General features: G+C 44.9%; 1 protein-coding gene across 1 annotated transcript in view; it reads left to right on the top strand.

The window, feature by feature from the left end:
• LIN52 (lin-52 DREAM MuvB core complex component) overlaps positions 1 to 9378 on the top strand; it is a 114042-nt gene extending 104664 nt beyond the window's left edge. Inside the window, exon 6 of the mRNA XM_028102184.1 lies at positions 7351 to 9378. Within this exon, the coding sequence (XP_027957985.1) occupies positions 7351 to 7406 (56 nt within the window). The 3' untranslated portion in view covers positions 7407 to 9378. The remainder of the gene's footprint in view (positions 1 to 7350) is intronic.
• Positions 9379 to 16604: the final 7226 nt, after the last annotated feature.

The following is a 16604-nucleotide window of genomic DNA, read 5'->3' as shown; positions in this document are numbered from 1 at the left end:
CATTAAAATTATTTTCCATATTGGAACTGTCCAAATTTGTTTACCTGTACATTGAGTCTTGGCTTTTCTTTCTTATATTACATCTTAGATAAAACATCTTAGATAAAAACCCATCTAGAAATGGGCCTTATTGTGAATTGGGGGGAAAATGTTTGATATAAAATTATCCTTCTCTAAATTCCCTGAAGGGAACACTGTTCTCCGCCACCCCACCCTTTTGGAAGAAAAAAGTCCTGTTAGAGAGATAAGACACCCAATAGAAAGAGAATCTGGAAAGGGTGCACCAAAAAAAGGCTTTTTAAGAACTCTCAAGATGAAGATTTTCATAGTCAGTGATAGTTTGGTCACAGATGTAGCATCCAGACTGTTCCTTCCTCAGATATACATTTCAGTCTCCTTTTTGAAATGTTTATGCCCAAAGAACTTTAGGCAAAAGCCTCAAAGCTGTTTGCTTACCTTCTATATATTTTAGAGAAAAGTGGGATTTCTACTAAAGACTCTTACTTGTGAACTCTCTCATGAGTTCTTTGAGAATGATCAGAAGACCTTATTACAACTACACCTTCTGAGGGCCACCAAGTGTCTAAATGAGGCTCTAAGAGACCCCTCCTCATCCATGACACCCTACTCAGTTCATAGCACCTTCTGTTCTTGACAGTGGCCCCAGCACCAGCTGCTCTTGCATTAGAGGCATGAAAAAGTAAGTGCTTAGTCCTTGACTTGAATTATCGCTCACTTACTGGTACGTTTTGTGCGGCGGTCTGAACTGGAGCATGCGGAAGAATCCCAATCTGGCAGGCTGCCCTGGAGCTGCTCTGCTGAACCCCGGCTCTCTGCCAGAGCGACCAAAAACTTCCACGTTCCTGTGAGAGAGAACTTGGAATTATAAATCACATCGGTTTCCTTTTGTTCTCCTCTAACGCACCAAAATAACCTGTGAACAGCTAGCTACGTCTCAGAGGCCACTTCTCATTTATTTGAATCTTCCCTAATATCTAGTACGTAGTCGTCACTTCGTGTGACTAACTTAACTATTCATCCTCCCCCTTTATGCCTCTCTCCTGCTTAGCACACTGGATGACTAGGATGACTAGGAGATCCCTCTTGTCATAGTTATTAGAATGCATTCAGCGTTTCAAGGACCGAAAAAGTAATCTTTAAAAACGTCAAAACCATAATTATAACAAATGGCATCATTTCTACGAAACTATCTTTCAATGACGCTAACTCAATAAATAGCTTCTTAGCGTACTGATTTAAACTAAACTAGGATTTTATGTGTTCCTCTTTGCTAGAAGAAGCTGCTGGTAGAGTTAAGGGAGGGGGCTGCCTCTAAGACCCAACATTACTCCGGCAGGTGTGATTCTCCAGATTATCCGTGTCACACAGATGCAAGTCATTCCTGTTTCCTTTTGTTTTACATTTGAGATCTCTTAGAAAATAAATTGTTTGATCTCCTTTTGCCACTCCCCAGACTGCCTGTGTGCAGTCTCGGTGCGGACCCAGTACCTCTTTCATGAAGTGGTAGCTAAGGAGCTCCAGGGCTCCCCTTGGCCAGCGAAAAATGCAAGGAAGGAAGAAGTCAAGACTAAGAACAATAGTCATATTAACCTGGAGCTGGCAGGGCAGAATAGGTCTGTGGTGCGATTTAAGCCACTTAGTCAACTAATGAAGGCCTCCTCTGCACGACAGGGTTTGTCAAGGAGGCAGTTCAGATACCAGTTTGATAGGCAGCCAAGTCACAAAAGAGATACACCTGCACAATTGGAAATAGAGTATGAAGATACAGTTAATGTGTTCCAGCAGCAGACAGGAAGTGTCTACTACAAAGGGAACCTGCAGTTTACTCCAAAACTCAGTTCCCACAGAGCATGGACCCATTCTCAGAAACCTGCAGTTTGGTTCCACTAGTCCTGACCGGTGCAGTATGGATTTCTCTCTTCTTTCATTTTTCCTTTCCTCATTCCTTCCTTGTACATAAAGTAACTGGTGTATATACACAAGCATATGGCCTTTTTTAAAAACAAAACGACCAATGCCCTGTTCTGATCGACATCGAATGGATATGGAATGGGATAAAATACTGGTTCAGTGAAAGTATCCCCTTTCCCCGTTAGTGGCATGCTCATTCAGCTCTTATCTCGTATTCCAGTTATTTTGCTCTCACTGTTTAACAAAAAGACAAGAAAAAATCCTTGTGTACCTTGTTCATTTGAAGAATTTTAATGTTTTTCATTTATCATTGTAAAACTAAGGACAATTGTATAACTTTTTTGTACGTAGCTGTTACACATAGGGCATTTTGTCTTTAAGTAGAAATAAATTGCTCTAAAAGAAATGAATCCTACATAGTTTTCCCATCAAGTGTCTCTTTGCTTAAATAAACGTCTTGTTTGAAATGAAAGAGAGAAAAAGATAGTTCTACAGTAGCTAGCGTTTACTAAATGCCTATGTGACCTTTATATTAATTCCACCTTGAACAAATGAGGGAACCAAGGGGCGCCTGGCTGGTTCAGTCAGTAGAGCACGCAGCTCCCAATCTCAGGGTCGTGAGTTTGAGCCCCACGTTGGGCATAGATCTTACTTTAAAAAAAATAATAAATAAAAATGAGTTTTATTTATGTATTTTAAGTGAGTTTTATTTAAAAAGAAAAAAAATGGAAACCAAAGCTCGGAAAGATGTCTCGGGTGACTTGCCTGCAGTGGTCCAGGGCCTGTGTAGGAGCTGGGGTGCAACCCTCCAAGCCTGTCTGATGCTCAACGCCCTGCTCTTTTCACAGGGTTATGCTGTTTCCTTTGCTTCCTGCCATTCATATTAGAGTCTCCTAAAGATAGCCTGTTGTAACTTTTCTCCGTCTCACTAATGTTTTTAATTATGTTGAGGCACAGAAATATTTAAAGTAGTTTGCATTGGAATTGAAAAGCAAACATTATGAGTTTCTCCCATTTCATTAAAAAGTTACTTAATCTTTACATTGTTCTCTACATTAAAGCCGAGCAGAATTTTATCAGGCAATTGCCTCAAAGTTATAATCTGGAAAATCTTTCTATAATGAAACCCATATGTCATGGGCGAAAGGTGCAAAGCCCTGGCAGAGAGGGTTGGTCTCGTGAGAGATTCTGCACCCAATCTCGTTAACCAGGGTGCCTCTGGTAATCCCTCATCCCCTCACTGGTGAGAAATCAATCTGTACCACTGAATCTTTTTCAACCAGCCACCAAGAAAATTTACTGCAGAGAAGGCAGTTTGGGGATAGTCATTGTGGAAAGGGAGCCAGAGACAAGGCTAACTGTAGATGGAGGAATTGGAGAATCTAAAGAAGAGATTGTATTAAACCACACACCACCTTCAGAGCAAGCAGGATGGAGTCCTCCTTTCAGCCCTGACCTCTCTAAGTCGATCCAGGTATTTACAGCTGCCGTGAACCTGACAGCCCTAGGGAGACGATGCAGGGGGTAATAGAAACTACATAAACCTGGAAGTTGATTGTAGTTTATCCATTTGCTGTCTTTAAATGTGTACAAGTGGCCTCCTGTCCCACATTCTTGGCAGCAGTTCACACATTCACCCTATGGTGACAGTATGTATTGTGACTTACTCTGCCCACGGTCTGCCCTACATAGGAGGCCTGTACATCATGACTTGACACGGAGGCCCTGCTTCTCTTCTGCATGCAGATACTGTGGTGGCTGATGACCAGTGGATCCCTCTTGGCATAATTATTAGAATGTGGGAGCAGCATTGCCTTCTTGTTGAACCTTGTAATCCTAGAAGATTAATCCAGAATTAGAAAACAGTTAAGAAATTATATTGACTCTAGGTAAAAACTAGCAATCTTATCGTCTCTAGGATTGTCTTCTAACACACGGTGGAAAAAAAGAACCAGCAGAGAAGAGAGGAACTGGAAGTGTCAAGCTGGGGAGCATGTAATCTTACCAGGGCCATTAATGCAAGAATCGTACCAAGCTGTAGCTAGTGGGAAGAAGAAGGGATGGAACGAGGCAAGGGAGTAGAAATGTCTTCCTCTCCTCTGTAAGCAAGCCAGAGACATCTCTAAAGGCTCTTCCCTGGAGAGATTTGAAATCCTTGGTGGGAGTTTTTTCATAAAATACATTTACATATAAAACCCTGCTGGAAGAGGTGTGTATGGGGGGGGGGGGCGCGTGCACTCGTGTGTGTGTGTGTGTGTGTGTGTGTGTGTGTGTGTGTGTGTAAGAGGAATACAGAATAGTAGCAGAAGGCTGTCTCCCTACTCCTAATGGGATTTTGTAGCAGCATGTGTGAGTTTGTTTCAGAAGTCAAAAATGAACAGATGTTGGTATAAATTACCTCTGTGTCTGATGTCTTGCAAATTAAAAGCGCGGTTGGCATCACTAAACAATTTCACTAGGTTTAGGGGGATGCGGCCAGCCGGCAGCGAGTACTGTCGCAGGTCAGTAAGAACTTCATGCTGCAGCAAAGCAGGAAGGCAAGGATAAAGAAATGAAGAATAAAATAAGGGGTATGTGAATTAATCAGAGATGTTAACATCTCTGATAACAAGCGAACAGGAGGGCTCGAGGTCCGAAACTGCCCCTGACAGCAGTTTCTCCACACACAAGGAGGGGTTGGTGCTTAGGATGTGATTTATAGGGCACAGCCCTCTTTTAGGGAGCACTCTGTCATGAATTCGTATATCTCCTATATGGGACTGGTGAGTAGGAAAACTTTCTCCCCTCCCACGTAGAAGATGAGGTCTTTGAATTACTTCTACTTTTACGGTGGTTTTCTGCAGCTCTGTGTGCTCAGATTAGGTTGAAGGGGGAGGAATGATTGAGTGGGGAAAGGGTTGTTAAAAAGGATTGGTTAAATTCAAGGAGAGCTTGCCACTGAGAGACTTTGGAAGAACTGTCTATTTTGCCTTTTAAATCCTTTTGATCCCTTGACTAGATTGGGTCTTTTTAAATTTTATGCCTTAAAATATTGGTCATTCTCCCATTTGGGGAAAAAAACAGTAAAGAATCGGGGGATGTGAAGGGAAGCAGGCAGAAATAATTAGTAAGATCAATACAGTGCTCCAGGCCCAGGAGTTTTGGAGCAAGTCTCTGTTCTACCCAGCAGAGTTTTGGATTACCCACATCTGGTTTCCAAAGTACCTGCTTCTAGCCTTGCTGTAGGATCATTTGATACTGTGTAAAACTCCTTAATAAGCACTGGAGAGGAGGCAGGAAGCCCATCCAGTAGAAATAAATGATGAGACCCACTCTGGCCAAAAGTATAGGTCACCTGTAGGATAAGGTTGAGGGGAAAACTTCCAAGGAATGGGTTTTTTGAGGTTGCTAGCCTCCCTTCTTATCACAGTTCATTCATTCACTCAGGCAATACCAAGTGCAGGAGAAGCTACTTACCCTCCTTTGAAAGGTGGTGTGTTGGTAATGGTACCACTCTACCAAACATGTTCATTGCTGAATAGCAAGAGAAAAGCAGGGCAGGTGGCATTAATATGCTACTCATTTTGCAGATAAAGAAACAGGCTCAGAGATCTTGCCCAGCCCGAGGTGTCACCCCACCGCTAAGCACTAGAGCTGGAACATAAACTGAGTTCAGACCCTGTGTTATCTAAAAGTCCGCATGGGTGAGAAAATACCTGTTTGGATTTCCTCTAGGGTAGTTAGTCCTACTTCTGTCTCTCCATTAGTCTGGCATTACTTTCATCAAAGGAAATTATTTTTCTTGCCAAACAAGGTAAATTTAGAAAGAAAGAAAAAAAACTCAGAATGTACAGAATGAAGGCTATTAACAAGGGCCATTAACACATCTTGCTGTTTGTCTCTGGAAAGGAAGGCAATAAACATTATTGTGTTCCTGCTTGGAATATTTCTTTCGTATATTATCATTCATCCAACCAACATTTATTTAGCAGATACTACATCTAGTGCTGATGATAAAAAAAATAATGAAACAGTCTCTACCCTCCGTTCTTACCCTTTAGGGCAGGAAGACATTTATATAAACAAATAATTGCAAGTCTTACTGGAACTTTGTCTGTATAGGGTTTGGTGCAGATCCACCAAGGAAAGAAATGGTCAGTCTGATTTGAGCCCGGGTGGGGTTGTGGGCACATGAGGCAGCACTTAGCACTGGAGCTTCCATTCCTAGTTAATGGGGTTTCCTTTCCCTTTGTTGGAGCTCCAGAACTTGTGAGAGATGAGGAGTACACAGACTGCAGGTACCAGAAGCTTTCCTGTGGTTATAGAGTTTGTGTTGTTACAGTTCTCTGTTGTACAAATAAACCAGGAACTGCTAGGGAGGGGGAGTGGAGCCCACTCATCTCGCACCATCTCTGGACTTGAGTCAAGCTGCAAGGAGGCTAGGGCACAGGTCCTTCTCATTCTGCATGTGTCTTTCCAGCCATGGGGACATATTCTTAAGAGGCCACAGGCATAGCTGCTGTGAGCCCCCTGCATGGTGCCAGGAGACTTCTGGCCTCCAGCACCAACCATTGGAAACTTTGAGCACTGTTAAATCTATTTAAGAGATCTGGAAAGATGATTTTGTGATGAGGATGAAGGGGGTGTTATAATACATCCATTTTCTGAGGACCTGCTTGACAGCTAAAACAGCGGGCTTCCAGAGTGGCCCTTGTAATTGAGAAATGTTTTACTTTCATTTTGGAGCCTCATATGTAGGAAAGTAGCTGTATAAACCCTCTTGTAACTACAGCATTCAAAGATTGATGGTGCTGAAAGTCAGAGAAAGACACATAAACCTTGCCTGGCTATATTAAATATCTAAGGACTGACAATACCAAGAGAGAGAAGACCAAAGCTCTATAAACCCTACTTTATTACACCATCCACAGATGAACTGCACTGAGGGAGTATAAACCCTGTTACATTACAGCATCTAGGGACTTCCACTGCTGAGAGATGGGGTAAATGATCTCTAATTTTGATTTGAGATTATAAATGTCCAGACACCAACAACCCAGAGAAGACTCTAATCTTGGTTGGATTATAGTCTCCAAGAGCAAACCCCCTGACATAGTGAACATGAGTATTAGGTTACGTTCTTGAGAGAGAGGGGTTTGGGGGAATTCCCTGGGGATTTTTTTTAAGGGGGGAATGATAGTTTTCCCCATTTGGCCTATGCCTTATAGCACTTGCCAACTTCAGAACAGCTTTGTACAGTTTTCGTTGTCAGTGGTGGTTTGTTTTTCCCTCTTTTTGGAGGTTAGTGGTGATTAAATCTGTTCTGGTAGCAACTTGTTTTTACGATTTAAATCAGTTTGCATTATTAAATTATATTTTCCTGAGATCTCTTTTGCAGATTGTGGGTTTTCATTGATCTTCCATTTGCTGTGATTCCAGCCAGAGAGATGACACGGGGGAAATTTCTCAACATTCTGGAGAAACCCAAGAAGTAGCAGGAGCTGCTTATGGACAGGATGTCCTGGGAGACTGGAACCGTGCTCCCCTCCCAGTGCAGCTCTGGCAATGTGCAGCTAGCTCTCTGCTTCCTGGTGAGAGGCCAGAGGGTGCCCCTCCAGGACTGACCCTCTCCCCTGCCCCTGGCACTCTGCACCTCTGAGGACCTTCGGCGGCAAGAGAGGAATCTGCTCTATCAATTCTCTACAGAAGGATCAGTGCAGTTATTCAGTCAACTTCCGGATTTTGACCATCTCAGCCTTGGATATGGGTAACCCTAGAGGGCACATCATTCTTAAAGGTCAAAGTCCTGCTCTCTCATTTCAGAAAGTGATTCAGGAGTCCCAGGATCTTACAGATGATTTGATTCGGTGATGGCAGTCAGTTGTGGCACGTTGATTGGACGGGTTCTTTTGACTTGTACTTGATATCTTAGGAAGTATTTATGGTGCGAGGAGACCAGAGACCAATTAGATTCTGAAACAGACCAGGCAGCCTGACCTGTGAACTCTCCAGTATATATTGGGTTCCAAGAATCCCCAGCTGGAGAAGCCAGAATCTTCTTGAAATATATACCTGCTTTAAAAATTCTGTACCTTTCACAATAGTCCCATTCCCCAGTGCCTTTCATTCCCCACCATCAGTTCTGATTCCAGGAAAAGGGGCTCCCTCCTGGGATTAGCTAGTGAAAGGCCCATCATGCAAGGTTACATTGGGTTCTAGACCTCAAGACCAAGTCAACGATGAAAGAAAGGACTTTTGAGTTCCAAAATCTGTTACAGATCCACACAAGAAAGTCGGTATGGCCTAAAAGGTAGAAGGAGATTGTTTACAGGAGTTCCCATCTGATTAAAAACGAGAAACTCTAATTGACCTGAGAGGAATGTGCTGTGGAATGGTGGCAATGTTTTGCCCCCCTTGTCCCCTCTCATAGCACATAGCAGATATTTTCACCAAAGTACACGAGTGTGCACACGGAAAAAAAGAATTTCCTGACTTAAAGACAATTCTTATGGAGCTCTTTGCCAGTTATCTGTCCCTGTGTTAAAACCTGAAAACCTAACCCATGCGTAAGATTGATTACACATGTTCTCCATATTTTGTCTCGTAAGCCAGACCCCAGCCTCTATAATGTTTCGAGAAGTACCTGAGGCCATGGGGCTTCCTGACCTTCATGCAAAGAACATCCACATGGCAGTTGTCTGATGGTATTTGGATATAAGGAAAGTTGTGGTTAAATTATTGGTCCTTAGTGTCTGTGCGAGGGTGCAGCCCTATTCAGTTTAATAGCTGGTCTATTAACCATTTCTGACATTTGTGCCTTGTTTCCCATACTAGAATTAATGTTGGGTTTTTCTCTCATTTTTGCCATCCATGCGATTTTACATATTGATAAGGGGAAAAGTTGAGCACAAGTCACAAAGGATGGGTAAGTGAGAAAGAAAAGATTCTGCCTGGATGCGATATAGAAATTTGGGCTGGAGAGGCATAGATTTTAAGTTAAGCTTATTACTGACATTCCTTTTTCTCTAAATACGGTTGGAGTGGGAGGGAAGGAGAGGGCAAAAAAAGAATGCCATAACGTCAAATTTTTCCTTTGCTCTGTTTTTGAGAGTTGACAACATCAGGCACTTTTAAGTGTTTGGGGAAATTGAGAAATACATGGAGAATATGAAGATGCCTCCCCAAAACCAACTCAGGTCTGTAACCCAAGGCTATGTAGTTGGTTTTCCGATCTGCTTTGGCCTTTCTTTTATTGTCATCTTATTCACCAGCACTTAATATAAGTAGATGTTTTAGAATTGCGATATTTATTGGTTTTGTATTTGTCATCCTTAGAAATGTTAATGATGTATTTTTATATTGATAATATAAATGGATGTGTAATGTGTGTGTACTTCAGTGTGTTAGAGGACTGTGCTTTGTATATGGTGGTTTCTATGTCGTCATAATAAATATGTCCCTTTTATAGGAGAGTGAGTTTTCCTTTTCCTCAAAGGGCCAAGTTGTGTATTTAAAGCATTCATCAGAAAGTACAACTATAATGATAAATTATGCTCTTTTCCCCTTAACATCACAGTGGGTGGTGTGGGGCTTTATGACCATCTACTACTTCGTCTCCCAGCTTCCAGTCTGTTCTACCAGCCATCCAAGCTCATTACTGCTCAACTCCCTAAAGTATTACTTAAAAACCTTTAATACCTCCTTGTGTCTAATAATAAAGTCTGGGTCTCTTTTTTTTTTAAGATTTTATTTATTTATTTGAGAGAGAATGAGAGATAGCACGAGAGGGAAGAGGGTCAGAGGGAGAAGCAGACTCCCCGCCGAGCAGGGAGCCCTATGCGGGACTTGATCCCGGGACTCCAGGATCATGACCTGAGCCAAAGGCAGTCGCTTAACCAACTGAGCCACCCAGGCGCCCAAAGTCTGGGTCTCCTGTCCTGGCATTTAAAACTCTCTGCATGTAATCCTAAGCACCCCTCCTCTCCAATATATGAAGTCTCTGTTCCAGTTAATCTGAACAATTCCCATTTCCTCACTTCAGTGCCTTTGCTCATGCCATTGAGTTCCTAGAAAGTCTCTTTTGCACATATCAAACCTACCCTTCCTGCAAACCCCTGGTGAACCAGCTGGAAACAATCTTTCTCCCTGCATTACCACAACATGTATGTACCCCATCCTTACTATTCTTACCAACTCCGCCTTATATTTAAGTGTTCCAAGTGCATCTCTTCTTGTCCCACTGAGTCGTAAGCTCCTCAAGGTTACAGCTCGTTCCTACACATCTAGTTACTCTGCTGTGTCTTCTTTGAGCTGGAAGGGTCCGTACCTTCTTGCAGACTTCCAGTTAAATATGATGGATTGAAAACAAATGTTTCTCTGCCACCTACTAAAATCCTTAGTGTAGGGCGCCTGGGTGGCTCAGTCGTTAAGCGTTCGGCTCAGGTCATGATCCCACGGTCCTGGGATTGAGCCCCACATCGGGCTCCCTGCTCCGCGGGAAGCCTGCTTCTCCCTCTCCCACTCCCCCTGCTTGTGTTCCCTCTCTCGCTGTGTCTCTCCCTGTCAAATAAATAAATAAAATCTTTTTTAAAAAAATTAAAAATAAATAAAATCCTTAGTGTGACTTCCTTTTCGACTCTGCTCAAGAACTAGAGAAGAGCAAGTATTTGTACTGTCACTACCCTCCCCTTGATAGTTTACCTGCCCTCGAGCAGAGCATCATGCCCTTTCAGAGAAACATTCCATGTGAGGAAAGCAAATTGCTTGGCATCATTGGCTCATCATTGATTTCCAAGAAAACAGCTGGGTAGGCAGTAGATCTCTGTGACCTGGAAAAGCACGGCCAGCCGGCTGCCTCGGCAGGGACAGAGTCGTGACTGCGCTGCTCTAAATCTTGAGAGATTATTTTTCCAATAAATAATTATGTATTATTTGCCCACAGGTTTCTCTTGCCTTTCCCTTTGCCATTCTGAATGCCTTCCTTGCGGAAGCAACTGTTGGCTGAGAGGAATAGCACCGGGGTTTCGGAGGCACGTTTGCAAATTCTTATTCAAGTCTTCTCTCACCAGCAGTCTTGTTGCTTCTTGCTCACTTCAGTCTCTCAGATTCTTGCTTTGGCCTCTGCTGATTTGCTCGGCCTTCCTTCCATTGTCAGGGCACTAAAAGTTCACAGGCTATTAACTGTATTAATAGCAAGATGCCATTGTTAATTTTTCTGTATCTTATGGTGACCCACTTACCATATTTTTTAAATGGGCACTTGGGAAGTGCTGCTTGTTTGTGGTCCTCTAGCTAACTGTAGCTCCTCTATCTTCTGGGCCATGAAAATGGAGCTGGTAAGTCAGTCCATTGCCTCTTTGGTTTCTGAAGGGTGTTTGGACTTCCACAGGAGCTTTGTGATGAAACCAAGAAATTTCCTTTCCAGTGCGATGCTCTGGTCCCTTCTGTTTCCTCCAGGACTAAGGCCTCACAGAAAAGAGAAACAGGCAGAACAGGAAGGGAGGAAATGGGCTGATGGGCCAAGGTGGATGGTCCCAGGGTCAGACGACATGATTTCTTACCAGCTTTCAACTTCTACACAAAATCCATCTCCAACCATTTGGTTATGTTCTCCAGTTTCTGTTTTCCTCATCTTGTGCCATCCAGACGGCCCCTGCATGGGCTTCTCTTTCCCCAGAGAGCCTTATAGCCCCCACCCCAAACAGTGGCCTCTCCCAAGTCTGTAAGTTCTGACTGGCCTCTAACTGACTGCTCCTCTCTATCTAGGCTTTTTGGCACTTTGGGGCTGGGTCCCCGACTATGCCGAAAGAGGCCACCAGCCTTCCCGCTCTGTCCCACACTTTTTCTTCATGAGCTTCAGGTGGCACCAGGTGCAACCCTGAGGCTCATGGTTGGCGCCGGTGCTCGCAGAGCTTGTTAATTAGCACATGAACACCCCAGTGCTCCGTTCGCCAGGCCGGGCATTCGGAACCTTCCCCTCCTGTGGGCCCCTTCCTCCTAATGAGAGCTGGAAGAAGGGCCCTCACAACACACTGCCTCAGAATAATATTCCGCTTTGTCCCCACCAGTAACCAGGGCTGACAGGATCACTCTGTCCATTTCTCTTCTAATTAGCACAATTCCAGCATGGCCTGAGCCAGCAAATGGAGAAAAGCGATCAAAAGCGATCGGACAACCGTACCGAGTCACAAACACAAAGAGGGCCATTCCCTGTAATTAGGTGAGACAACTCCTCAGTCTTTTCTCGGCTGGAGTTTGCCGCTAAGACTCTTGCTGTTTGGGTCCCAGCAACACAAGTTACATGTCTCCCTGGGACACTAATAAGCCCCAAATTGTCTTCCGCTTCACACAACTCTCACCAGAGGACAAGTGCCCGGGGGAAGGGGGGACACAGTGAGGGGACAGGGTGTCTAAACAGCGAAGCAGCTGTGGCAATGTCTCCCCCACTCCAAAAGGCAGACACTGGGGCTGTGGGCAGAGAAGGACAAGGCCGTTCGTTTGGGAGAACAGCTCCAGGTGCAGCCTGGTCGCATTGCCTGGGCTGCCGTCTGAAGCACTAAGAATTGGGCACCTTGGGAGAGACCCACTCCCTGCTATTTGCCTCGCCCCATTCACTTGCCAGTTGTCCCCTTTGGGTGTCCTCATCCCTTCTCCCACATGTCCTCGCTGGGGCATCTTGGACAGCTACAACTGTGGCACCATCCTCGGACCTGCACTGAAGCCCTGTACAACCGTAGTCAGTGAGCTCGAGGCTAGCTAACGTGCAGCACACACACGTGAACTCTGCGCTCGGAGAGCTTAGGACCTGGAAGGGGCTCTCACTTCCAGCACCCATCACCTCTGGGTCTCTGGCTCTCCCACAAGCCTTGCTTTCTATCCCCATGCTCTCTCCTGGAAGATCCCTGTTTTTTTAAACAGAAAAGTGGCCCATCAACAGCCACACTCCATGTGGCTCAGAGGTTGGCCACTTAATAAACAGAAACTGCTCCCCCAGGATTGCAGCCCATTACAGGGATTACTAGGGGTGATACAGCCATGAACTTGGTCATAGCCAGGGACGAAGGAATGCAGTGGAGAGTGGCATTTGGAATCTCAATTAAATTCAAGCTCTGAGCTGAGTTGGACTCGCACATATTTTCATCTTATCCTGGTCTCTGCTTTCTCTTTTGATCTATACTTGATGCTTCTGGCCAGTATCTGCTGATTCTTTTCCCTTAGAATATGGAATTTCAAATAAAATATAATTCTACAAATACTACAAATAAATTGGTATTTTCTACCAAGTTTGAAAACTTAAAATTGAAAGTAACCTCCAATACTAGAAAACAATTATCTGGACTCCAAGGAGCCAGAAAGCTCAAGTAATAAGAGTTGCTTTGTTGTTTTCCCATCCTCCCTATCTGAGACACACAGAGGTAACAATAGGATTTGACTTTGTAAGTAACTTTTGGGAGATGTCAAAGAATCTGATCCAAATTTGTTCAGTCTCTTATTAGAGTTTCTTTGGTTATAAACAAAATTAGAATAGTACCTGGCACAACATAAGTGCCTAATAAGAATTTGTTGAAGAACTGCACCATGATACTCAGTGTTCATAGCTTTCTTGCTAGTCTTAAGAGCGTGGATCCTGAGAGAGAGGCAGGGTGTGGTCATGAGTTCACTTCTCCCTGAACCACAGTGTCATTGGAACCTTTTCTACTTTAAAGAGGCAGGCAAGGAGCACCTGGGTGGCTTGGTCAGTTAAGCATCCGACTCTTGATTTCAACTCAGGTCATGATCTCAAGGTTGTGAGATCAAGCCCCGCATTGGCTCTGCACTGGGCATGGAGCCTGCTTAAGATTCTCTCTCTCCCTCTCCTCCTGCCCCTCCGCCCCCAAAAAAGAGGCAGGCAAGCATCATGGAAAAGGGCATAGACCCTTTCATCAGATTGCGTGGGTCCAAATCCTATTTTTGCCATCTACTAACCATGTGACCATAAGTAAATTGCTTCATCTCCCTGTGCCTTAGTCTACCCATTTATGGAGTGGGTCCAATAGTAGCATCTAACTCCTAGGGTCATTGTAGAGATTAAAGTAGTACTTGCAAGTATTTAGAGCAGTACATGGCCTATCTTAACCCATTATATGAGTGCTTGAGGGATATATCTTTAAAAATAGATTCAATGCATTGTTTAATTACTATACTCACATTTGTTAAAAATTCATAATTCTTACAGGGAAAGTACAGTAACTTTTGGTTACCTAGAACAGTTGAAATGGGTGAAGCAGAGAACCCATTTCTCTCACTCTTCCAGAGAGCTGACATTTACTGGGTACTCCTGCCCCCCTCCTTCCAGCCTCTGGGGCAGCTTCTGCTCGTATGGACATTCAGCAAATATCACGGCTGACTCTGCAGACGGTGGCATTGAAGACTATTTGTTACTCATGAACAAGGGAAGGAGAGGTGTTCTTTGTGACAGTGGCAGGTTTCTGAGCTGATACTGAGCTTGGCACGAGCCTCAGCTCATTGTGCTTCACTAGTCTTGATGGTCCTCACATTTGCTGAGCATCCATACTATTCCAGTCACTGCACAGGAATGCTCTTCCCTGTTTTGCTGTGTCCTCCACCCCTGCCCACCTCACCCCTCCACCAATCCCTTTATCCTTCTTCCAGATGCTCTCTTTCCAGGCCTGAGCAGGATTCACTTGGGCCTGGACTCCCCGCAGAGCAGCTTCCTCCTGGCTTTGCCCTCTCTAGGAGCCCCTGGAGAACAGCCTGGCCTGCTTCTGCAGCCCGGGGCCTCAGGGTCAAGCAGGGCTGAAGGTCACATCCCAGGGCTTTCCAGGATGCGGCCAAGCCCCAGGAGCTGAGCAGGCCCGAGCCAGCGGCTTCACACAAAGGAGCAGCCGAGAAGAGTCGGGTTGGAAAAGTCAGTGACTTTCGGCTGAGTGGGAATGAGAAGCATTGGCTGCAGCTACCAGCAAAGCCCTGGGTAGGGCCATGGGGGATGTGCAGGGGTCAGAACCATAAATGGTCTCTGAGGAATGGAGAAAGCAAGCTCCTGACAACCTCTTCCTTGGCCTCCTCCCCCCTCCATTTGTCTCTGCTGTCTCTGCCTCCACCTTTTTTGTTTTTTTGTTTTTTTTGAGAGAGAGAGAACGGGGAGAAGGAGGGGCAGAGGGAATCCCAGGCAGGCTCCCCCCTCAGTGCAGAGCCCCATGCAGGGCCCCATCTCACAACCCTGAGATCATGACCTGAGCCGAAATCAAGAGGCAGACGCTTGACCGACTGAGCTGTCCAGGCGCCCCTGTCTCCACCTTCTTATTGTCAGACCCTCATCCCTTGCTTTTCTCACAGTGCCGCTTCCCCCAAGCCAACTGACCCAAAGGTCCTTCGTACCCAGAACTATTGATCAAATTATGGTACATTCACAGAGTGAACTATTATGCAGCCAGTTAGTAGGTTTGCAAAAGGTTATAACATCATGGAAGAAATGGTTTGTCATAAGGATAAGCGAAATTAAAATAGCAAGATGTAAAATTATAAATGTGACATAATATCCAATATGGGGGGGAGGGGATTGTAAGGAAATAGACCAAGGTATTAACAGTACTTGCTGCCTTGTTGGAGGATTGTGGGAAATTTTTGTATTTTTTCCTACATTTTCCACACTTTCTACAGAAGCACGTGTTGTGTTCATAACACGGGGGGAAGCCTCTGGAACTGAGTATACAGGTATATGGGGCTTAAAATGCCCTATCAGCCCAGCCTAGTACCATGCATGTGTGCGTGCACACACACAGAGTTCACCGGTGACATCTGTTTATGGTAATGAGATTTGTTCTTGTGTATGAACATGTCTATCAACCTGTAAACCTCTGAGTATTTACTGAGCATCCAGTCCTGTCGTAGACCCTACTCCATCCCCTGTAGTGCCCTAAGCACACTCCGTCCCAGGGCCCAGCCCTCCTCACAGGCCACAGAGCCTTTACTCGGGAACAGAAAAATGTTCTCTCAGTACATGTGCGGTCAGTGTTGCAAAATAGCTCTTTTTCCTCGGTCCATCCCCACACAGAACAATATATCTCACCTAATTTTGCTGTCAACTCTTAAGGCTGAATTTCCCCCAGCTCGGGGGCGTGCCAACACTGTGCTGGTGAGAGTTTTCTTCGCTTTCTTCCTGCTCATTTTCCCTTCCCGACTGAGAGAGAAGGGGGAGGGGAAAAAAAAAAAAAAGAGGAACTCGGAGTCAGGGGTAGGCAAGGCAGCCTGGAGTGATGCTCCTCTATTTTCATCCCAGAGCGCCAGACAGAGGCGCTGCACCCTCAGGAAAGAACATGAGGAGCCTTCTGTGCAAGCTGGGATCTGAGGGGCACAAGGGGTATGTGGGAGGTGGTTCTCACCTTTACCGGGAACACGTGTGTATACAGTCAGGGTCCCTGCGAGATGGGAAGCAGACCTACGGAACTGATAAAGAAGAGAGGAAAGCATTAGGGGCTGGGTCGCATGAAAATCATGCAGAAGAATGAAATTCGTCCTCAAGAAATGGCTCGTCCACCCCAGGCCCAGGCATCTGGCTAGGCCTTGGAGGGCCCTAAGGAGCCTTGCTCCTCGTTTCCCTTCAACAAAAATAGATGTCATGATGAGTAAGAAAAATGCTGTGCCTGAGACGCCTGCTCCCTCCTCCGGGTCACCAGTATGTGTCCTTGTCCATC

The sequence above is a fragment of the Eumetopias jubatus genome, unplaced genomic scaffold, assembly GCF_037043125.1.
Source record: "Eumetopias jubatus isolate StellerSeaLion01/CBP00866 unplaced genomic scaffold, mEumJub1_p1.0 scaffold_7, whole genome shotgun sequence".
Taxonomy (NCBI): Eukaryota; Metazoa; Chordata; class Mammalia; order Carnivora; family Otariidae; genus Eumetopias; species Eumetopias jubatus.
This window is presented reverse-complemented; position numbering and strand designations above follow the sequence as displayed.